Source organism: Calonectris borealis, chromosome Z (assembly GCF_964195595.1).
Source record: "Calonectris borealis chromosome Z, bCalBor7.hap1.2, whole genome shotgun sequence".
Taxonomy (NCBI): domain Eukaryota; kingdom Metazoa; phylum Chordata; class Aves; order Procellariiformes; family Procellariidae; genus Calonectris; species Calonectris borealis.
In genome coordinates, this window is record NC_134352.1 from 82,956,540 (window position 1) to 82,981,559 (window position 25,020).

The 25,020-nt window shown below is 42.6% G+C and overlaps 1 protein-coding gene across 1 annotated transcript in view; it reads right to left on the reverse strand.

The window, feature by feature from the left end:
• The window catches only part of LOC142075431 (lipoxygenase homology domain-containing protein 1-like), a 77,477-nt gene extending 54,366 nt beyond the window's left edge, over positions 1-23,111 (reverse strand). Inside the window, exons 1-11 of the mRNA XM_075136746.1 lie at positions 23,097-23,111; positions 22,562-22,754; positions 21,580-21,740; positions 16,625-16,925; positions 15,929-16,083; positions 14,507-14,640; positions 13,480-13,628; positions 12,065-12,169; positions 11,208-11,336; positions 6,145-6,326; positions 3,147-3,263 (exon numbers count right to left, since the gene is read on the reverse strand). Coding sequence (XP_074992847.1) covers positions 3,147-3,263; positions 6,145-6,326; positions 11,208-11,336; positions 12,065-12,169; positions 13,480-13,628; positions 14,507-14,640; positions 15,929-16,083; positions 16,625-16,925; positions 21,580-21,740; positions 22,562-22,754; positions 23,097-23,111 — 1,641 coding nt within the window. The remainder of the gene's footprint in view (positions 1-3,146; positions 3,264-6,144; positions 6,327-11,207; positions 11,337-12,064; positions 12,170-13,479; positions 13,629-14,506; positions 14,641-15,928; positions 16,084-16,624; positions 16,926-21,579; positions 21,741-22,561; positions 22,755-23,096) is intronic.
• Positions 23,112-25,020: the final 1,909 nt, after the last annotated feature.

The window sequence follows — 25,020 nt, forward strand, 5'->3', positions numbered from 1 at the left end:
GGTTAAATCATGACAACGCTAAAAAATTAATATATAGTAAAAGAAGGGAATAGCTCTCACTGTAGTGATATTGAATATTGTTATCACTGTGTACTACTGCACTGTACTGCCTTGGGCTGCCGGATCCTGCCCTCCCTGACACAGTCACTGGGAGGAATAGGTTGTGCACCTAAGACCAGAAACCCACTCCAGTTACTGGTAAACTGGTATGAACAGGTCATCTGTGCACAGATGCCAGACAAGTTGATCTGCAGGAGCTGAACCCTTCCAAGGGGCTTCTGTGATCGAGTGTCTTGAGTCTACAGCAGAACCATCCTTTGAACCCACACGGCCCAAACCTTCTGCTGTCAATAAAACACCGTTTCTCCTCCCCTCTGCCGCTCCCCGCAGTGCTGCTCTTTAACCCCAGGCTTGCAATGCTTAACTCCATAAGGCAGTTTGGAGCATGACTTGTACAAAATGGTGTCAAACAAAACTGGCAGCACTTTATGTGATTTCAAATATTTTACTTTCAAGCGTTATTTGTGCTGTATTTTGCCTATAACCTGTATTATCTCACATAACCTGTATTCAGACAGGTACCTGAATAACCTGTATTATCTCACTGTACGCTGAGCCGATGAACAGTGCTTATCTCCCCACCTACAGACTGGGAAGAGAGGGCTTTCCAGAACGATGCTTCAGTGCTGAAACTCTCTCCTCCCGGTAGAGATCCCACTTCAGTCATGTCTCTCGCAGAAGCTTTTAACTGCTCCTAAACATTCATAATGTTGGCTGTACGTGCCATTGATATGAATACTGTTTATTTGGTAATAGGATATCTAGGACTTGAGTGCCTGCACAGTGGGGCATAATGTGCAGTTACTGCAAAAGTTAATTGTATCATTATTGTTAATCACCATGTCATTGCCACAGTTTTTATTGGAGTTTCCTTGTTAGTGATTGCATTAATATTTAAGTGACGTAAAGTGCACTGTTTTATGCTGCCCATGGTAAAATACTCATGCAGCTCTGAACAGAATTTGTTTCATTAGAGCCTGAGTCTGGCCCTAAGCTAGAAGCAGGGTATGATAGTGTGCTAAAAGTCAGTGCTTTGCCTTTCTCCAAGTTGTAACAAATGAAATATAATTATCAGATATAATTGGCATGCCAAGACAGAGCTTTATTGGCATGCAACAATCCTAGTTTCCTACCCAAGTGCTTTCAATTTAATCTGAAAAGTTACTGACCTCATTTTTCTTTTGCAGCATTACAGATACATCTAGACACATCTTAGCAGTCTAATCAGGTAGCACAGCTTTTAGAAGCGTTGGCAGCATATTGCTATCTTGTGGCAGGTCATAATATCCTGCAGCTGATCAGCGGCATCATGCAGTGCTCTGCTTTCTTCTTATTTCCCATGCCATAATCAAAAGATCAGCAGAATTGTAAATCTCTCCGTTTTTAAGTTGTTCATGGTTTTCCTCTCTTCCTCCACCTTCCCAGGTTTCTCACCATCTGTCCTTCAAAGCTGCTCTAGTGACTGCAGAGCTGCGCAGCCCCGGGACCCTTTCTGGACTAATGGAAGAGTACCCAACATGGAGCTCTCGGGAGCTTCCCAAATGCTCAGTTAATGGTAGGTGCAGAAAGAGGCAGCCCAGGAATCTCTTTTCCCTTCGTTTCCATACCTTCGTGCATCCCCGTCTTCATCTTCCCTAGCCTATGACCAGTAACAATATCTCCAAAAACAACGTCATGTTGTTCATGAACCTAATGAAGCTGTACAAGGCGAGGGGTAGTCAATACACAGATAGAGGGTCTGATAATAACAGACTGGCAAAAAGGTGACCATGAGAAACAATCAAAGGGTATTGGCTTGTGAAGAAGCTTGTACAGGTGGATACAGGCTTGAGCATGATGGGGAAGATTCAAGGCAGACCTTTGAGTTGATCGTGAGGCAAAGAGAGTAAAACATATCCTGGAAATGTTGAAGGAGGAAGCAAGATGAGAAGTAGGTTCACCATGACCAAGCAAGCCATGTTTACACCAACACTTGATATTAGAAGTCACTTCAGGAGGGGGCAGACCTGACCATTGAGGTGGAGGTGAAAGCTGACATACCTTTGGAATAAGGGGAGAAAGGACAAGACAGAAGAGAGAGCCCAGGTGTTCCCAAACACAGCTACTGCTCCAATTCTGAACTGGTCCTGAAGAGGTGATTTTCTTCTGAACTTCCCTGCAGTCAAATTCATTCCTGTTCCTACAGCCAGCATCTGAAAGCAGGGCTGAGGAACAGTTTCTTATTTGGACAAGATCAAGATGACCAATCTGACTGCACTGCCTTCCTATTGACATGAGCAACCAAAAGTCCTGGGACCTAACTTGATGGTTTTTATATGAGTGATTCAGGGACTTGCACTGACAGACATTTTGCTTGTTTTAATTGTACTGGTTCCCTGCATTTATTCTTCCGGAATTAAGGGACTGATGAAATTATTTCTTGTCCATGTTTAGCAACAATACTTTTCTTCCCACTTCTTTCCCTATGATTGTTCAAAACAAAACTACACATGAAAATATGGAGCTTTGGCCTCTCATGTCATCCAAACTCACCACTACCTAAGTTAACCTTGGGTACTCTGGGGTGTCCAGCGACAGTGATGCAGTGCAGCACAGGGACATCTGCTCAGCTCTGTAATTCTTTAGCTGTATTTGCACAGCAATGGGTACAAACTCCGGATTCTCCCTTCTCAGTCCAGCAGGCAAGTCATGATAACGTTGCCTCCAAACTCAGCAGGCAGGTCGCTCCTTCACACAAAAGGTAAAGAGTAGTGAAGACCTCCAAAAGGTTGAGGAGCAACATCACTGCTTTGCTCCCACCCACTGCCAGGAGGAAATAACTCTATTCTAGTCAAAAGGTAGGAGAACAGTGTTTTTAAAAAGCAATGATTGCAGAGTCTTATAATCAACATTTGAAGAATAAAACATGGTAATACATATTTGTTGTCCCCAGATCCTCAAGCTCTAGCAAGTTCGTTGGTGTGCATTGTTGTTAAGGAAGTCATTTTTCACTGTTAATCACCCTTTGTATACAGAAGATGCATTCTGGAAATGGAAAGTGGCTGCTAATGGAAACATATTGCAGAGTGCTGGGATTCGCAGCCTACCTTTCCATTTGGCAACAGTCTCCGAATTGCCACACGGTCCAAATGCCATCCAGAGTTCAGTCCTCCACCCTTGTGTCCTATGCGAATCTTTTCAATAACGTCACCAACATCCTCCAGCTACAGAAAAAAAAGAAAAAAAAAAAAAGAGAAAGATTATGGCATGAACAACAGGTGACTTTTGAGACACTACTTCTTTAGCTTATTCCTATTTTTCCAGTCTGTATGAACTCCCAGGGGAGTTTATGCCAATTATGCCCTAACTTGCATTTTACCTAAAGGGTTTCCCTGAACTTCTGTTCTAAAAATGGACAGAATCTTGCTCTACACAAATCACTCGCTGTATGAGATAGGTGTGGTTGCACAGCAGCAATCCTGCATCTGAAGCTTCTCTGTATGAGTGGGAATTAAGGTAATTTTTTAGAATTTACAATGCTGCTGCATCTTAAATTGTTCCTTTTACATCCCTTTCCTTTTTAAACACTTATGTGCACTCCTATAACACTGGAAGAATAGCTTTGAGGTCAAAGTACAATATTAACAGCCTGGCATTTTATATTATCTCTCTCCTGTTCCGCCACAGAATCCTAATGCCATTCTGAACAAGCCAACAGGATGACTATCTTATGAAGTGGCTACTGGATTTTTATGCCTCACCTTATCACTTGAGTCATTTTTTACTTGTTCATTACACTTAAGTCACCTCCCTTCCAAAGGCTTGAACAGGAAAAACGATATTTGCTCCTAAGTAATAGCTTTTGGTTATTTCAGTGCAAGCTTTTGTATAGTTGGCCTTTAAAAAAACAAGGCTGGCTGCAAACCTCCTTTGCACGTAGGAGAAGCCCACTGAGCTGTCTTTTTGTCCATAGGGACTTGGAGTCTTTTTTTTCTTGGAAACATGAGAAAACTGAACATCTCAATTTGCACCACTGGAGACTACTCCCTTCTTCTCTTCCCAGCTGACAGAATTGCCCCACACTGAGGAAAAGACATCAGTAATTTTAGGAGACCCCTTGACTCAATAAGACTGACTGCACTACTCAAGGAGTTCACACTCCGAACAAACTGGATTTGACTTCACCAGCCCTGCCCTGACTTTAAACAGCATAAGCGTCAATTGCAAAATAATTAAATGATCCAAACTCATTTCGAAAACTCATGCACACAAGTATGCACTAGAGGAAAATTATTTTCTTTTTCCTTTGTCCTGTCCAAATACTCAACTTTCAATGAGGCTTTTAATCAATACATAGCAATAAAGTGATGCTTGACCAGTAAAGATTCATGTCAAAGAAGAAGTGGTCTTTACTCTGCTCCATGCATCTCCAACAAATCATCACTTGGGAGCATAGCTGAGACCAGTCTCTAATCTTTTTTGCCTCTTTTGCAAAATACAAAATGGTAGGGGCAGTTAAAAAAATCTCAAACAAATGGGCAATTCTCAGTTTGTGTTTCCTGAGATCCCCGAATTGTTTTTAAGGTCTCCAAATTATGGCTCTACACAAGTAGGTGAAAGAAAAATATATTTTGCCTCATCCCCATCTCCTGCAGCAAGAGGAACTGGTGAAGAGAGAATGAAGTTTGGGGACAGGTTAATACGATGTTATAAATCTGGAGAACAAACTGCATTTTCACTCACTTAATCTAAGAAAAGTACTGATGTTTCAGATTCTACCAAACCTAAAATAAATCTTATGGAATAAAGAAAGAACAATAACACTCAGTTTAAGATTTATACCTATGGATTAATGCCACCTCTATTATGAAAAACTGTGTGGAAACTCCACCGAAATAAGTCTCATTCTTTGTTTTTAAGGAATCACACTGGGGATTTATTTTATGATTCATGCCATATAACAACAATGTGGGCTGGAAGCATTTAAACTTGTTAAAACGTTTGGTTTAAGGTTTGCCTTCAATTATTTTACAAAAACAAACCAAACTCAAAACACAGAGAGGTTGTGGGGTCCTCTACAAAGTCAGTGTTGGTGTTACATCCAGGGAGGGAAGGTGAGGACATGAAGCAGTACCAAAAGGATAAGCCAGAGCAGGACTGCCTATATTTTTGCCTCTCACAAATTCTCAGCAATAACAATATATTATGAATAGGAATTGCTGAATACTGTAGATGTAAATGAGCTCACTCATTTACGTGCACTGGTTTAGTATCTGCATACAGTTGTGCAAACACTTAGGAAATATTTGATAAGATCTTTCAAAAAGTTAGCCTCGGGTATTCAAAAATCACGGTGTCTGCAGCAAAGCAACAATCTCGCTGTCCAAGGATACAGAGAAACAGAGGATGATGCTTAGGTTGCCATAGAGTTAGAAAAAATGAGCAGACCGTTCACCCCAAACAAAGTGCTACGTAAGCAGTGAGCACCATGGACCAGACCCTTCAACATAATCTGCTGAAACAGGAAGATGAAAGGATGCATAAGGACCTTAAACGCAAGGCAGCTAGTTTCAGCGATACTGCAAGCATTTGTTTCCTGTTAACCTTTCAAAGTATTTCAAACTGCAAGAGAAAGCAAATATGCAAGCAAATAAGAGGGATAAGGAGAGGTACACATATTAGATTCGGTATGCATGGAGACTGATACTCTCTCTTTACCAAGTATGGCCTAGGAAATGGAAGATGTAAAGACCTTCCAAAGTGGCTCTCAACTTTACCCAGAAGAGCAAGCCTCCGTATCCATGTATTGGTACATCTCAGCTCCATGATGAAATTGCGCCAGCCTTTACAAGGCTTGACATGGCATTAGGCCACAGGGACACTACATGTTGATACCTTTGAGTTGCTACTAACTGGAGGTCATGAGAAAATATTTGGTCCAGTACACAGTAAGTCTGTTGCAGAACAGAGTTTTGAGCGCACATTCTTCAAGTAAAAGAGCTGAATAGCTTTCCCTAAAAGAGGAAAATTTCCCACTTCACTCTATTTTCTCTTCTCAATCCCCTTAGGGCAACCTAAGATGAAAGTGAACATCTTTGATCTTACCTCCACAATGAACTGATTCACCGAGTTCCTTTCAAAATACATCCTTTGCTCTCTCTTGTTGAGGCACAGGGATTTCTGCTGAGTGCAGATCCCATCGCTCCCATAGAGAACAACGAAGACATCTGCATCCGTGCCAGCTCCAAAGATGTCACTGGTGTAGACCGTGATCTCGTAAGGAACAACTGATTTAGGAAATGGCAGAAAATTCAGTCAACAGAAGTTAGTAAGCAGTATTCCAATGCTCCTAAGAACATTTTAATGAAACAAAATCTGGATTAGAAAACTCAGCAGTTAAAGAGGACAGGGTAGGAATCACACATTTGTGGTCGTTTAGTTATCAAGCTGGTCAATACTACGAGAATCCAGAGGAATTTCCATTAACCCTAAAAGGCCAATTGACCTTGATGCATGTACCTTTACTGAGATTTTGGGGTTAATCACATGATCAGAAAGCACTCAGTATATTTATACCTGCCATCTAAAGCTATTGAAACAGAATTTACTTCAATAGCTCAAGACTTAAAGCAAAACATGAATTCACAAATTTTTGAGCAACTAGGCAGTTGGATGATGTTAAGCCAACTGCAGGCAGTATATAAATACTCAAGATAGCCTTATTGATAAAAAATCTCCTATTATTTTCATTACTAAACAAGTGACAAAAATCAATCATAAGGAAAAGAAATAAAACCCTCTGCTGTCCTCTGATCTCGTTTTCTGTTAGTACCACCTTCTCCTTTATACCAAGGCAAAAAGGTTAAATTACTACCAGATCAATGGTGAATGCAGAACAGTAAGGACCAAGCCCCTAAATACTTCCTTATTCTGTTCCCTTGGTTTCTCCAGAATGCTCCATGATCTGATGCCTCCTTTTGTCCTTTTCTATCTTCACAGCTTCTGTCCTGAGTCCTGCTGGAACATGACTCGGACTTGCTCAGGAATAAGACTGACCCAGGAATAAGACTGGGGCTCTGTTCTTGGCTCTGGTACGGATTTGCTGAATATCCTTAGTCAAGTCACTTCCCACCTCAGTTTCCAAGCTGAGATGCTGTTTAGCTCACAGAGTAAGAGACCTATGTTCAGATGTCTGCATGTCAAATAGGTGTGTACATCTCCAGGTGTAATCACTAAAGTCAGTGGAGTTTGGAGAAAGAGTCAGACAAGCGAATGCAGGCATCTTCCTCAGGGTCAGCTGAATCATTCTCCAAATCCACCATCTGTGAATGACCAAACATCTATTGATGATAACGGGAAATCAGACCCTCCACTGTCGTGAGGACGTGTAAATTCAGGTGTGCCATCTGGCAAACTGAATCCCATCCCTACCTCTTTTAAATCCTTTCTGAAATCTATAGATGAAAAATGCCAGGTAAGACTTGGGCACCACTGATTAGCTGCAGGGACTTCTCCTGCCGCAAGCAGACACAACCCCCGTAGTCCACGTCGCTACCCATAAGCACAGCCTTTGACACCCAGCGCTATCACCAGGATCCACTCCTGGCCATCCCCCTCCCACACACCTCCTACCCAGCTTCCACCCTTTCCCATCCCTCACTACAATCTTCTCAGCTTCTTGTCATCTGCATCCTCCTACGCTGCGTCGACTTCAGTCATCTTTGCTATTTAAACCACATACTTTGTGCTGTATTTCAGATTCAGCATCTCTGTTAGGGTGGAGAGAAGGTTTCTGGCACCATATCTGTTACTGTTGGAGGAACTCTGATTATGCGTATCGGAGACTAATCATTCATTAAAAACCCAGGCTCTCTAAATATGGCTCTCAGGAGAACAGAGATGAAAAAGTTTTCTTTTACAGAGAGTCAGCCTGGAGGTACTTAATATTCTTTCTGCCCAACTCAATGAAATCTGCTCTGCTGTGCTGCAGGTAAACTGGAATAGTTTCTGCAATATGTAAGAGGGGGGAAAAAAAAAAAACAACTGGAGACCAAAAATCACATGCTACGCATTATGAATTAAAAATTATCTTCTCTGCTGAAGTCCGTGGCACTTGCTCTTGTTGTTTGAATATTAACATCAGCTTAGAACTGAATCAGCAAAGCGGCACTGTAACAAGGTCACTAGCAGCACAACTTTCAGCTGTCAGACTCCCAATTCATTTACATGGCACTTTTAAAGTTGTATCCCCACAGGCATAATTTTAATTGGACTGCCAGTGACGTGTTTTTCATCGTTTGTTCGGTGTGGAACAATTCTGGCACAAGTCATCATAAAACAAATCACACCGTTTGAGTTACCTCTGGCAAACTGAAACCCTCGGGTGAATAGTTAGGAAACCAGAATGCAGTAAATAGCACAGTGGGAACGGTTTAAATGGTGAAAGAGCCTAAACTGACACTGAGTCTGGTGCAACCTTTTTGCCAAGGAGGCCTGACTATTTTCAAAGGCTGAATGTGGATGGCTGACAAAAATCAGGTTTACACGACCTATGTACTCAAAGGCATGGTAGGCCAGAAATTCTTACATCATTGTAATGTATGGGGACATTATTAAATTATATAGTCAACATCTGCATCAAAATATGTATCGACTGGGATAAAATGGAAAAAAATGATGAGAAGCACATACAAGGTCTCTTGTATTCACTCCTATGAACGTATTCATTATATCTATTTACAAATTTATTTTTTCAAACATAAGGACTGTTATGTCTTCCAGTTGATTGACAAAAGGAAGGGAGCAAAGAGTATCCATTCCTCTGCTCCAGACAGTTTAGGTAAAGAAAGCAAGACATGAGAAATAAAAAATAGCTTGGTCAAAGCATGGGGGAGGCACAAAGAGATGACATTGGCAGGTCCTCTGAGAAGAAAGACGATTTTAGCTTACAGGCTGCAGGATATGAGGATCTGGACATTGGAGGGGAGGCCAGCCAGTGTGAAAGAGACCTTTAACACGAACCCCGGTATTGACAGTAAAAAAGAAGGAGCCAAAGCAGCTGAGTGTCTTCTGTGTGGTTATTCTCACAACTACTTGTGAAGGAGGCAGAAAAAGAGAGATTGGGCAGCTCTAACTTTTGATGTCTGAATAAGGAACTGCAGGAGGTAAGGCTTTTTATACCATCAACGCGTACAATGAGGGGTGCAACGAGATAGGAGACATCTTTGGTGTGAAAAGCTTATCACTTGTCCAGAGTGACCTAGGAAGCACCCGGCAGGGCATGGGGTGGAAATCAACTCTCAGGTTCCAGAGCTCATCCTTCATCATTGTGGCATCCAACCTAATGAAGGGAAAAGGCAATTTTGATAGTCCCCTGAAGGTGGGCCAGGAAATATTTGTCGACAACTTGAAATGAGGCAGATCAGGGAGGGACAAGTCAAATACAGTCCCAGGGCTGTGAGTTCCCTGCACACAGTCACGGATGCACACGTGAAAAGGGAAAGAGAGAGCTACAAAATAAGCAAAATAATGTTTCCGGCCATTTATTTCAAGAAAGCCATGTTATCTGATTCTCAGTGTTCTGGAGATAGGAAAAGAAGTTGCCTGAATAGAAGAGTTTGAGGTATCATAGCAGATTTGAAAATTATAAGCTTAGTACTCAGAAGGAGCTCCCAAAAGACATTGAGTTTACCCCAAACATTAATTTAGAGGGGAGTGAAGTGAAGAGTAAGTAAAAATTGGAGAACGCCAAAAGAGGCAGACTGCTACAACACTATCAGAAAAGCACCACACTGAAGAAGCTCTGGAAGAGGGTTTTTCAGCAAGAGAGGGGTGTGCAATGCCAAAGGCACTGGGGGAACCAAGGCTTGGAAGCAAGACCAAAGTGTCCGCTTTGACAATAGAAACAGCAATATTAGAATGGAACAAGATCAAAGGGAAACTGGAGACAAGGAAGGCAGTTTGGAGTGGGCTGAGGACTTGGAGACGAAAGGGCAAGAGAGAGCAAAAAGACAATCATACACAGCCACATAGCTTCTAATGACCCTCTGATCTGGGAAATACAGGAAATGTTAATCTAGAGCACCCAGAGGAACCTTCTTGTAGTAATTGGAATTGTTGGCATGTGATGTATTTATAAATTTTTCAAAGCCAATTCAAGGGAGGGGCCAAGCCTATAAAACTGCATGAGCTAGTGAGATTTTATCTTCGGTAATGATGGGTGTATCCTAGGGAAATGGCATTCTGCTCACATGGGATATATTCTGTTGTCTGCAGTTCTGCAGGGAAGATAATTCTCTCAATGGCTCCATCATCCTCCGATTTATCCAGCCAACGGCCACAAGGGAACTTGAGGCACTGTCCCAGTGATGGAGCATCAATCTCCACCCATTCCAGAAACCAGCCAGTTGAATTACCTGTGGTTGGCGAGATAACAGTGAATAACCCACAAAGGCTTTACCGACAACAGCAAATGAATCATTGCATTCCAGACCTCTGAGAAATAAATCTTCCTCTCTTTCGCCAATGGAAAAATAGAATAGATACCATGAAGATCATTGCAAGCAATTGTCCAGGTTTGAGCTAATGTGCTTTATATTCCTATATGCCTCAGGTTAAAGATGTGCACGTGGTAGTGCTAATTACTCCATCGATTGGATTAATTTGCCGTTGTAAAAAGACAGAGGAGTTATCAACAAATATGTCCCTTGGTGCCCCATAAGGAAGGAATCCATGTGTCTTTCCACTGCTTCCCTGGTTTTAAGTAGAGTCACATCTATGTCTAAGAAGCAGCTAGGACTTGATGTTGAAAACAACAAAAATATTGATAAAAGAAATGAGACAAGTCTATAGGTCCCATGTGGAACAAGGAAAACTACCAGGTTTTGTGATATATGAGAAATCTCATTAAAGATGTGGCTGTAAAACTAAAGAGCCTCTTACAGAGAGAGAGGTTGCAAAGGTACCTGCAAGTTGCCACCACTGTGCTTTTATTGCCACAGCCGTGGGAACGGTATTAGCAGCAAAGATAGCAGCAGCAACAGCCAAAGTGACAGCAAGGATCTGTCACTAAAAGGTAAATTACGTTTGGGGTCTTGGAAGCAGGTTATTTTATACAGCAACGTGCCTAACGCACTAGAAATACTACATTACAAAGCAGATTATCTTACCTTTATTGTCATGGCCTATCTTGATTTTTTTCAGGTCTCCAATGTCCACGGACTCCACTGTAAACTCATCTACCTTCCCACGCTCAAATTTGTTCTTGTTAATCTTTGAGGCCTTTAGGCTGACTATCCCTGTTGTGGTGATGCAAAAGGACATTGTTCAGCATATGAAACAAATCCTCTGGGAATGTCAACAGTGGAACAGGGGAAGTGGCTAAAACGTAAAAAATGGCTTTTCATCTCGAGATCTGAGCTTTGTCCCTCCCTCCCTCTGAACCCAGATCTGTATCAACACCTAAAATATACGATAATTCCTTTCTTGAGTGATCCTCTGGCAGTGCCGCAGGGACGATGCTGTTGTGCTGTGTTCACGGCTAAAGAAATTGGTCCTACCCATCGGTTCCCTGTCACTCTCACAGGCATCCGAGTCACTGCACACACAGCTTGGCTCCTTCCAAGAGGATTTGCTCATCAGCTGATTAAATACTTCTGGGCCTCTCAAAGAGGGAGAGGAGAGCTGGATTTCAGGAGCATGCTGATTCATTGCTGAGGAAAGCAAATCATTCACCGCATTCACTACTCAGTAATGTAGTCCCAGTCAACTGTGCTGTTTCTATAATTGAAATTAAAGCCTTTAGATCGGCAGCTGGTGCAAATCAGCATCGCAAAGTTCGACAGTGATTTACAGCAGCTGGTGGTACGCTCCCAGCTATCACGATGTACGCCGAGACAGCGAGAACATGAAGTTGTGTTAAAAAGGAGTGAGGAATGGGTATTGAGGAAACAAAAGGAAACCATGACCTGTCTTTTTAGGTATCCGGCAGTGAGGTGCCATCCTGTTCCATCACGTGAAGCCATACCTGTATCGTCTTTACTTCCATAGAGAGTGATGAAGACGTTGGCATCAGTCCCAGCATTCTTCTTGTCCCCGGTTTTCACTTTCACAGTGTAGGTTGTTGATTTAGCTGTTAGAGAAAATATCTTAATTTAAGAGTGTGAAGTCTGAGCAGGAATTAACTTTACTTTTCATCGCATATGTGTGTTTGGTTTGAGGTTTATTTTGACCGATTACAGCCATGTTGTAATTTCTAATTCCTGTTGTATGCTATGGTAGCTCCTGGGGTGAGCTGGGCTATCTGGTTGCAGAGTCTTCTACTGCTCCAGTCATTCAGTACATTGTCTGCATATCTACAGATAAGAAACGTGCTCAAGCCTTCCCATTTGCTTCCTGGGAATCCATAAGGCTTTTCAAATCTGCTTCTGCCTATAATGCTATTTCATTTAAAAAACCACACAACACCCTCTCCCCCCGCACCCTTTATTCTAATAGCACCAAATAATATATGTGCATGTAACACATAGCAGAAAGTACGTGCACGTTGACATATACAGTTCATATTCATGAACAAACCCTTCACAATAGCATCATTAGAGAGGTTTCTATTGCCCCATCATCCAGCAAGAGCAGTAAACTCCTAAAAATTGTGGAAAAGTCTAATATAGTTTTCACTGCGCTGCAAAAACCTGCTCAAGATTTCCATACCGGCACCTTTCTTCCATAGACACATGTTTCCAAGATGCTGCTCAGCCAGAAGGTCCTCCTGAACCAAAGGGCTATCCAATTTGTGGAAATTTGTTGGCTGTACAATTTATGGAAATTATTCATGTATTCGAAAGTATCTGAGGGGGCAGCTTAAGACCTTACACTGGCAGTGAAGCCAATGAAAGTGCTGGGCACTCAGCAGCTTTCAGCATCAGACCCAGGAGTGCGTTGTTGCTCTGTGGTTACTGTGCAAAATTATGTACAAGAAAGACAAAGTTATTTTGGAGGACAATGGACACAAGCAGCAAGATGGAAAATGAGACAAATTTAGGTCCCTTCCCTTTCTCTGGTCATGTTTGCTCTCTGCATGGTTTCATGTTGAAATGTTTAACCGTTCCAGTCCATGATGTGAAACGGCTGGGATTTATGCCTTAGATATTCGCAACAAATGTGCATTTCAGTTGGGAGATGATGACTGAACATGTTATCCATCTTCCTGGCTTTCTCACTTTGGGTCCAATTTTGCAAGATGATTAAATCACCTAAAAATGAGGAGCGTCCACTCCTCGCTAGCTGACACTTCATTCACACTTCATTCACACCTGAAAACTTCATGGTGGGGGCAGAATTACTCACAGCCCAGTGAACGCTAACTGCTAATGCCCTCAGCGCTGCTAATAACTTGGTTCCTTTTCAACCCCACACTGGAAGAAATACAAGGCTAACATAAACCTTTCTGTTCCAGGCCCAGCGTTGCAAGAGACTGGCCATCATTTTCCGAATCTTTCTTTACAAATGCTTCATCCACTGGGACCAGCTCCCTGACAATCTGACCGTCATCTTCCTCAACTGCTAACCACCGCTGGCATGGAAAATAATACCTACAAGAATGACAGCAGCACCCAGCACTTACACCAGACTTCACAGGCTTTAATAACATAAACAAGCACAGATCAGAGGCTACTTAAAAGAACAAGATTACTCAAAGCTGAACAATACATCTGTTTTCATCCTTGAGCTCTGGCATTGTTTGTGGAAACTAAATCCATAAATAGGTGAGCACTTACTGAAAAGTGCTGTTTCTGAGCTGTCCATCCCATATGATTGATTCCTTTTAGTTTTCACTCCCAGAAAAAGTTAAATAACTCAAGGGAACCTCCAGGCATTTTATGTTTGTGAAGAGTGGACCCATCTTGAGGTCCTTATAAGCAGTCCCACCCACCAGAGCATTGCACAATGCTCAAAGGCAAGCCTGTATTTCAGGTTTTTAACAGCCTAGGCTTTGCTCATCCAGCTGTCTGTGAAAATCATGGGAGTTTGCTTAGATCAGGACTTGGTTTTGGCCCAGATCTTTGCATTAGGTACAAAAGACAAATGAAACGTGAGGTCAGGGACTTCCAGAGTGGAGCCTTGAAAGGAAGCACATGAGTGCAGGCTCTACACGGGGACCTCTTCAGGAGGGAGAGTCCCTCCCAGAAGAAACAGAGAAAAGCTGAGGTTTCCTTCCAAACACTGCTGGTTCCCAAACTGCAGAGATGCTGGGACAGCAAAACCCCACGCAGAGGTACCCCAGAATGGCCCCACACTCAGTATAACAGCACAATCATCACAAGGCTCCCAAAGGATGCCTGCTCCCTGCGAGTTGGTGAGGAGCTACGATGGCCTTCTTGCATCTCCTCCGCCTTCCCGCGGTTCTGCAGGCTCCTGAGAATGTGCCCCCTTTTCTGACTGTATGAAAAGGGTGCGACAGGCTGCTCACGTGGTGCTCTCCTTGAGGTCAACAATCTCTACCCTCTCCAGGAACCAGCTTGGGCTAGCACCAGAGTTATCGTGGCGGATCCGCAGCTTCTTCAGCTCACCCAGATCAATGGCTTTGATGGTGAACACATCCACCTGCACAGGAGGCAAGAGGTAAATGACCGTGTTTCCCAGAAAGAGGGAAAGAGAGGCAGTAACTGGGCCAGAGTAATTTTTTTCGCATTAAAACAAAAGGTGTTTGTAAGTCTCCCTTGTATTCTTAGGGTAGAAGTACTAAAATAACTACGGAGCTGTGAGCTCTCCCATTACACTCATGCTTGGCTCCTACAAGGCAGTAACAGCCACGGAGCTGCACAACCCTTCGCTCCTTTCTTTAACTCATCCCCATTTCGGCTTCCTCTAGGTTTAACTCATCTCTGCTAAATCTCATTCATTTCAGGCTTAGCATTTACCCCCAGATTGAATCTGGAACTGGACACAAATGTATTGACTCCACGGAAACTCTCCTGTGCACCTCCATGTGCTTTATTTCAAACCACAGAATTTTTTCCTTTTGTCATTTATTACAACCATGAGGTTCATTTATTAGCTATATTAGTGTGACAGGATGGACCTTGTTATCATAATACTTTAAACATCTTAACGTGATTAACTTGTTGGTAGACGTGGGGTTTCTGCTCCCAAGAGAAGGGCACGTTACACTTGCAGCTTGGAGCTCTTCCCGCTGAATAAAGAACCATGTGCAGGTTGCAGTTTCACTGGTGCGAAGCTCATAAATCACAGCTAACAGCTTATTTAACGACCTTAGGCTCTTTTTTTCCGATTTCAGGTTTTCCACAGCTGTTTATTGTTTCCGTAATTTTTCGTTATTCAAAATTATTCCTTCTACAATTCCTGGCTATAATAGTAGCTTGCGAATTGTTCATAAACATTTTTATGGCAAATATTCAATCTACAAGAGATGTTGTTTAATTGGATTAGACTATAATGTAATTATAGCACACCATGTGATATTGCTTTTATTCCCTGACTGGTGGAGTAGAACATTTAGAATTGTATTTGCAATCTAAATACTGACATACTTGAACTGCCTCACAAATGCTCTCCAATATTAATTCGAAGTTTGTGGTTTTCAAGTATTCCTGGCAGGAAACATTATTACCAGAATGCTTACAGGAAGCAGATGCAAAAGGTGGCTCCAAAGTAGAATTGGTGTTCAGCTTATTATTGAAATTAATTAATTAATTATTGAAATTAATGTTTTAAGGCATTTTGCTTTAAATAATATATTTAAGAAATAAAACACATCTGAGCTTTAAGCTGAAAGAAGGCGGCAAGCCTTGCAGAGAAGAGACTGTAATGAATGGCCAGCATAACTGAGAGAGCTCTGCCAGCCTTCTGCTCGCTTGAGTTCATGCATTACCTGGCCCTTTTCAAACTTGTTGAGGTTATTCGACCTTTTCAGCTGTCGCTCACCCGTGTCTCCTCTTCCTACACCATAGATGCTCAAGAAGACATTAGAATCCGTCCCAGCCCCCCACACATTCCCAGTGAGAACATGGACTTCGTAAGTATTCTCTGTAAGTAAAATTGCAAAGGGAGATCAGGAAGAGCCCCAAAATAGCCATATTTCATCAGATCTGTGGCTCACCATGAAAGCAGGTAGCCCAAAAATGCCGCCACAGTCAGCTTTAAGAAAGGTTTTGTCTGGAGTTTGTTAAATTGCTTGCATGTGTCTTAAAACATGAGGGACTTCATCTTTCTCTAGCCCTTGTCATTAACCAAATAAATAGTTAAAGCTTGTTAAACTCCTAGCCACAGTGGTAACTTGTGGGACTCGCAACCCAAGTTCTCCAGACAAGCCTTGGAGAATCCTATAGCAGTCCTTTAGGATACTCTCATTCCAGGCTGTCTCCTCCACCCTTTGCCTGAGTTTAACCACTGTCCTCTTCCTCCCCAGAGCTGGTCAACCAACTCACAGTGTAACCTACACTGCGGGCCTGGGGCAACGGGATGGCTGGGGGGCCATGAACGGTCCTGCAAAGCACCACAGTGTGGTTATCGTCCTTCATGCAACTGCCGTATCCACACACACATGCAGATTCCCTCTGATATTTACCCTCCAGGGCAGATTCTCCATCAGGCACCAGTTCCACCACAAGCTCCTTATCTCCTTCGTCTTTAGCCAACCAGCGGTGTGCCATAAACGTATAGACATCCATTATTTCTTCCACCTTGGTTTCCTCTTCTTCCTCCTCATCAGACGACTTCTTTTTCTTCTTCTTCTTTTTATCAGACTCCTTTATCTTCGTGGCAAGCCGCTTCAGCGTGACACTTTCCAGGAACCAGCCATCCCCAATGCCTTTCCCATCATGGCCTATGCGAATCTTATAAATCTTGCCAACATCTGCAGCCTCTCTCTGCCATCAAGGGAAAGTCAGCACCCAGGAGGATATAAGACATCTTAACTTCATAAAGTGCATTCTTAAAAATGAGGAGCATCGCCTCTATCACCCAAAACAATCCACACAAGGATAAGATCAATTTTTTATGCAAGTTTACCTTTACTTTTTCCTTCCTGTTTTATTCTTTCATAATTGCCATCACCAAATCTCATCTGAACAGACTGAGCTGAAGACATTCAGAACAACCATGGCAAGGATAGGAGCTGAATTCATATTTACTGGGCTCCCTACTTCTCCATTTCTTGCTTCACCAGTATCGTCTCTATGTTGGCATTAAAGGTGAATATGCCAAAATACCATACTAGTTTATCAGATTCTCCGTACCTGAGTTCTTTTTTAAATGAGGAGGACTACAAGGATGCCGTGAGAAAATTAGGACAGCCAAAGCCCAACTAGAACTTAATCTGGCTACTGCCATACAAGAGAATAAAAAATGTTTCTATAAATAATTAGCAACAAAAAAAGGGCTAAGGAGAATCTCCATCCTTTATTGGATGCAGGGGGGAAACATAGTGACAAAGGATGAGGAAAAGACTGAGCTACTTAATGCCTTCTTTGCCTTAGTCTTTAACAGTAAGACCAGTTGTTCTCAGCCCCCTGAGCTAGAAGACAGGGACAGGGAGCAGAATGAAGCCCCATAATCCAAGGGGAAATGGTTAGCGACCTGCTACCCCACTTAGACCCACACAAGTCTATGGGGCCAGATGAGATCCACCTGAGGGTACAGAGGGAACTGGCGGAAGTGCTCACCAAGCCACTTTCAATCATTTATCAGCAGTCCTGGCTAACCGGGGAGGTCCCAGTTGACTGGAGGTTAGCAAATGTGACATCTACATCTACAAGAAGGGTGAGAAGGAGGATCCTGGGAACTACAGGCCTGTCAGTCTGACCTCGGTGCCAGGGAAGGTTATGGAGCAGATCATCTTGAATGCCATCATGTGGCACATACAGGACAACCAGGTCATCAGGCCCAGTCAGCATGGGTTTATGAAAGGCAGGTCCTGCTTGACTAACCCAATCTCCTTCTATGACAAGGTGATCCGCTTAGTGGATGAGGGAAAGGATGTGGATTTTGTCTACCTAGACTTTAGTAAAGTCTTTGACACTGTTTCCCACAGCATTCTCCTGGAGAAACTGGCTGCTCATGGCCTAGATGGGTGTACTCTTCATTGGGTAAAAAACTGGCTGGATGGCCGGGCCTGAAGACTTGTGGTGAATGGAATTAAATCCAGTTGGCAGCCGGTCACAAGTGGTGTTCCCCAGGGCTCACCACAAGTGGTGTTTAATATCTTTATCAATTATGTGGACAAGGGAATCAAGTGCATCCTCAGTCAGTTTGCAGACGACACCAAGCTGGGCAGGATTGTTGATCTGCTTGAGGGTAGGAAGGTTCTATAGAGGAATCTGGACAAGCTGAATCGATGGGCCAAGGCCAACTGTATGAGATTCAACAAGGCTCAGTGTTGGGTCACAACAACCCCATGCAACACTACAGGCTTGGGGACGAGTGGCTGGAAAGCTGCCCAGAAGAAAAGGATCTGGGGATGCTGGTTGACAGCCGGCAGTGTGCCCAAGTGGCCAAAAAGGCCAACAGCATCCTGGCCTGTATCAGAACTAGTGTGGCCAGCAGGAGCAGGGAGGGGATCGTGCCCCTGTACTCGGCACTGGTGAGGCCGCACCTCGAATACTGTGTTCAGTTTTTGGCCCCTCACTCCAAGAAGGACATGGAGGTGCTGGAGCGTGTCCAGAGAAGGGCAACGAAGCTGGTGAAGGGCCTGGAGCACAAGTCTGATGAGGAGCGGCTGAGGGAACTGGGACTGTTTAGCCTGGAGAAGAGGAGGCTGAGGGGAGACCTCATCGTGCTCTACAACTACCTGAAAGGAGGTAGTAGTGAGGTGGGTGTTGGTCTCTTCTCCCAAATAACTAGTGATAGGATGAGAGGAAATGGCCTCAAGTTGCACCAGGGGAAGTTTAGATTGGACATTAGGAAAAATTTCTTCACTGAAAGGGTTGTCAAGCATTGGAACAGGCTGCCCAGGGAAGTGGTTGAGTCCCCATCCCTGGAGGTATTTAAAAGACGTATAGATGTGGTGCTTTGGGACATGGTTTAGTGGTGGACTTGGCAGTGCTAGGTAAACGGTTGGACTTAATGATCTTAAGGGTCTTTTCCAGCCTAAACGATTCCATGATTCTATGATTCTAAATGAATAAGATACATTTAATGCTTAGCACGAGACATGAACCAAGCAAGAAGCAATAATGGCATAGTGAAAAGGCAGTAAACTCGGACTCAGATAACCTGATCTCTGACACAGACCATGGGCTTGGACTGCCCTTCTCCTTACTTCTCATCTGGAAAATTAGAAGAGTATCTTCTCACTTCGCTAGTGAGCAGAGAGGATCATTAGTGATTACAATACATCAGTGGCAGAAGGCTGTATCAGTAAGATTTCCATCTCTCTAGTCAATACAGCAGATACAAAACTTTGTTGGTTTAGGTTATTTGTGTGGATTACTACCTAAGGAAGTTGGATAGAAGGTTTTACTCCGTGCAATCTTTCAACAACCAATGTCTTGTTTCTGATGATTGCTTATGCTCTTAGGCAGTGTTTATATTATAAAACTTGCAAACATTTGCTTCAGGCTGAAATCTGGCAACTTGGCATGTAAGGGTTCAGTCTAGAAACATTTTTCTCTATAGTAGATTAAAACAAAATCAATTGCACACAAGATGCTTATCAGAAAACTAAAATTGATCCAGCTGTCCTGGCATAAAAAATGTGTCTTTCCTTATACCGCCTTACCCTTAGATTTGCTATAATCATCCTGCATGCCCTGTCTATTACTGATGGCATTTCCTATTAGCATGTAGCTCACACAATCTTATTCTTGCCCATATCTTTCTGTAAATATTCATATTATGAAAGAGATAGAGGATCTGTCTATTAATGCTTCAGAGCTTCTGCCTTGTATGCTTATAAAAAAAAAACCCACAGAAAATGGGCAGGACTTAAAGTCTGGCAATAAACATCTGAGAGAGGATATAAACATGGCTGTGTAAAGAGAACACTGTACATATGGCTTCATTATAAATCTGATATTGGCTAATAGCTTTTACTCATAAATTTTGGAAAGCTTATTTCCTTTAAAATCAGAGAAACCTAATCTTAAAATTATAGAGTCTTAAAAAAGCAAGAGTTTATAAGGTGCTAGTAATCTTAAATCCCAAAGAACTCATTAAAAATGGATAAACCTCACTAACTCCATTCTATAAAGCAAGAAACGGATGCAGGAGGAGGTGAACTGATCTGAAAAATACACATTACACAACTGTGGTAAAGCTGTGGATAAAGGCATCTCCATTTGGCCAGTGACAATGGGAAGTCCCCAGTCTTGATGATTCAGGGGACATTACACGACTAGCTCCAAATAGGTGCTTAACTGTGATGAGATGGATCCCACCTCTGTCAGACTGCAAATTTACAAGGAGACCTAGGCACCGCCGTGCTGAACCTTGTGCTGTGAACGCATACAACAGATGTGCCTTAAAACCCGCTTCCATCTGAACTCTGTTCTTTACTGTCCAGATGTTGGTGTCTCCTGAGTTACTTCAATACAGAAGGATATGGCTCTGACATGCCCTGACATGTCCTCTCCTTGCTCTAACCCCACAACAGGGCAAGAACTAAGACCATTCCTTTCCCCCAGACCTTCGTTTCTCTGGGCAGAAAACCCAAGCAAGCAAGCCAGAAAAGGACGGCGGTCCAACGTAGCCAGGTCCCACTCGGGAGAGGATGCCCAACCACGCTGTGGTGCACACCCGGTGCTCAGCCTTGCCAGCCCAGGACCTCTTGCTGCATTAGTCAGGTCCTGGCTCACACACCTGAGTTATGCCAGAAGCTTTTCATCCCTGCAAATACTCTGCTCACTGTTGGGTTGCTCAGAAAGAGGTGTGGACTCTGCAGCATAAACCTAGATGCTGGTCACACCGATAGCCGGAGGAGTGTGCTGTACACCTTGAGTGCCGTGACTGTGCAGTGCTTGCTGGACTAGTGCTACAGGCAGTAAAATCCATGGGGCACTCACACGTTCACAGAAATTACAGCAGCAAACCTCTGCAGGGTTGAGCTGACAACGTACCAGTGGCAAAAGGCGTGTGTGACCACAGGCAAAGCCAGGATTCCTTATATTCTCTATGGGGTTTCTTTTTCCCCAACTAGATAAAGAAAAGGGACAATAACATGTGGTCAGGCCCGAAATATAAGTTTAAGGTCTTTTGAGATCTAACATGAGTACCTCCTTTTGAAAGTAAAGGTAAACAAATGCTGCTATTAGACCATCTTCTTCCATGAGCATGACCATGACTGAGGGACCTTTGCTACCAGTCCCTCAGAAGATGAAAGTCGCTCCACGAAACACAAAACCTCCCAAAAGAAATAGAAAATCTCCCAAAAATATGGATAGAGGACAACGGATACCAACAGACCTGGCAACTTTGTTAAAAAGTCAATTGTTTTGTATGATTGGGCCAATTAACCTGTTGATGTCTCAGTTTTGGTTGACCATTTCTTTCCCCTCATAGAAGCGGCAATGACTGCCTTCATCATACCTTGAAGATATCTGTGGCTCCCCGTTCAAAGTTGTTCGATCTGTTTTCTAAGATGATTACTTCAGTTTTGCCAGTCTCGCCATAAATCTGCATGAAGACTTTGGCATTGGTGCCTGCGGCCCGCACGTCTCCAGTAACTACAGACACCTCGTAGTTTATCACTAGTCCAAAAATAAAGCAATTAAATCAGCAGAGAAGCTCAGATAACAACATTTCCGAGGGCTCAGGTTCAAAATTAAATTACCTTGTCTTAACAAATGACCACGTAGCCGACCATTTGCTCTTATCCAAACCGAATGTGGGATAACGCAACTCTTCACTGAGGAGTAACCTAATAGTTTTCCCTTTTACAAGTATAAAGCCAGTGTCAGAGGGGTGCAAAATAGAGCCTTGAACGGGAATTTCATTTCAGTATTAACTATAGAGTGGTTAAATGATCTTCTTAATATAATACAAGGGAGGGAGTTACACAGAGCAGAGAAAAACCACATCTTTTCTCAGGATCCCAAGGCAAATTTTAACCGTAGCCTTAAAAGAAAACAAATCTACTGATAAAAGTCAAATAGACAGTAGGGATTTGGTCCTTATTTATCAAACAGCCTCTCTCTTCCAGGCAATAGGGTAATACAAGCAGGACGGGGCGTGTGCTTGGCGCAGTTAAATGTGAAAAAAGCAGAACCCACTGATATTGTAATGAAGAATCACAGCTCCTTGTGCTGTGTTACACTGCCCAGGACGTAAATGTTTCATACGATCTCGGGAAATTAAGATGGAAAACTCAGTAATGTTTTTCCAACTGTTTTAGAAAAAAAACCAAACAGCAGAATAATTTACTTTCCTCACCAACATAAGCTCTTTGGGACAGGGACTTTCTGGTTTTGGTGTCTAACACAGTGGTGTCCTGGTCCTTTAAGAATGCTAGTAATACAAATTTAATCCTAGCTCTAAAAAAGCACACATTTCTCAATGTGTTTTATCTCACATTTCTCAATAGGCACAATCTCACTTGGGTAGACCTCCACCTCCACCCTGCCATCAGCCTCATCTTTGTCGAGCCATCGGTTGCAGGGGAACATGTACTGCCTTCCCTGGACTGGAACCGTGATCTGGATACTGGCCAGGAACCACCCAGACCGGAGACCCACGTTATCATGTCCGATCAGTATTCGGTTAATCTATAAAAAAGCAAACAAAAACTAAGAGGGCAGAAAAAAAACCCCAACACAACAGAATTTACTTAATATATAAAAATCTCCTTCCCCTGCCACCCTGTTCTTACACCATGTTCATGTATATCATTTATATAGGTATTTAACTAGAAACTTAAAACACACTCTTTGCATGCCAGCATGTACGTTAGATTGCTGATGTAATGGTCTATAGAAAAAGAAAATGTGTTTCTTAATCTCCAATGCAAAGGTCAGAGGTTCTTACATCACATTCAATCCTTAGCTATATATTGATTCTGAATTCAGCAGCTTGCACAAAGCACAGAGCCACCTGCGATTAATTCTTACCTTCCCAATATCCATCGTATCTAGAGTAAACTCATCCACTCGACCACGTTCAAAATAATTGCCTAGATCGTTATCAGAGACTAAGAGAGGCTCTTTGCTGGAGTCTGCTTTTTCACCGTAGAGTTTGATGAAAACTTTGGAATCTGAGCTGGCACCTGGGATATCTCCCGTCTTCACGCTGATGTGATAACTAACGTCTAAAGTGAGATCAATGTACAAAATACAGACACGTGAGTGGCATTTCCAGTGCTCAACCAGGCAATTGGCTTCAAAGAGATATAGGGGAGGGGGGGGTCCAGCTACAGAGAAAGGACTTTGCTCCTCCATTCATGCATCCAGCATCTTAGGGTCACTCTGGATAAGCTGTCACACCTTGGAGTTATTCACCAAAACATAAGAGATGCAACAGTTACATTAATAAACAGAAAATATTCTGTACTCCTCCCTCTCACTGTTAGATGATTACCAAGCCATAAAAATGAGCTTAGGCAAGTGAAGTGATTTCACTTTTTTTGTACTTACAATTTAATTCAATAGCTTTGACTTTTTTTTTCTAAAACAAAACAAAAAGCATCTCAACCTGAGCTCTGTAAGCACTGTTTTCTAAAGAAAATTACAGTATTGGAGCCCTGGTTCTCCAGAGAAGGACAATGTAATCTTTTTGGTGATTTTCTTCTGGGAATACAATATTATTCAATGGAATTTACTCTACTAAAGCAGTAGCAATTCAAGATCCTTCAGAGAAAGCTATACAAGAAAGCAATTCTTAAATCACAACATTAAAAATCAAAGTTTCTTTCTACATATATAATGCTGCAATTATTCTCTTTTATGCAAATTAATCCCATTCATAAACTAGGATTTAAAGGTCAGAGGCATTTCCCCCCAAGTGACCTACTGCAGCTTCTTGCATAAGAATGGCAAAAAAAGCCCAGTAGATTTACTGTGAGCTGACATGAATAATTAAGTAGAATAAAGCAAGTATATAGGTGCATACACAGCTCAAACCTAGACCTTTTTTTTTCCCAAGCTAAACTTACTTTTTAGCATTGGTGACTCCCCAGCGGGCACTAATTCTCGGACAATCTGACCATCATCCTCATTTTTGTCAAGCCATCTGGTTTACAAACAGAAGCAAGTTATCTTTGAATAATTAGGACCTATTAGACCTTTCAAAATCTAGGCTGGCTCCCCACATAGTAAAAATCCACACCATAGTCAAAAAGATATTTTCACAGGGCTCTGCATCCCTGTTAACTTTGCAGGAGCTTGACCAGACCCTACGGCAGTCACACTTTAAACCTCCATTTTTCCAAGAAAAGAGATCATGAGAGCCCTGCTCGCCGTAGATAAGCATCCGTTGTGGTGTCCATCTGGAAAGCACAAACTCCATAGCCACAAGTTATTCCTGTAAATGGAGTCTCAGTCTCTTGAAAGCATTAACCTTCATTGACGAGACATACTTGCAGCCTTTATTACTAGCCACCTTGATTACACCTTTTATAGCATCTAAGTTACTAAAACACCCTTTTTTTTTAGTGTTTGCTAGTTTATCGTCACTTTTCCCTTCTTTACAGAAAGTATATAACCCTTTTTTCTCCATCAGGACCAGGATGAATTATGTTGTTCCCATTTTCAGGGCTGGGTATGTGGAGGCAGCTGGCAACAGCAAAAGGAAGGATTTCCTTTGTTTCTCAACATTAATCTAATGATCCAATTAGACTAATTAGGAAGAAGAGCTGGGCACAAAGGAAAATGTAGCATGATCTCAAGGAAAAAAAAAGTCTAAAAGGAAAATGGAAGGCAACCAATTGTTAATCTGGTAATTTTTACAGCTGCTCCTTCAGCCTCCGGGATGAAGGAATTACAGCCCCAACCCCATACAGCAACCGTTGCACGACAACAGCTAGGGCCCTGGCAGAGG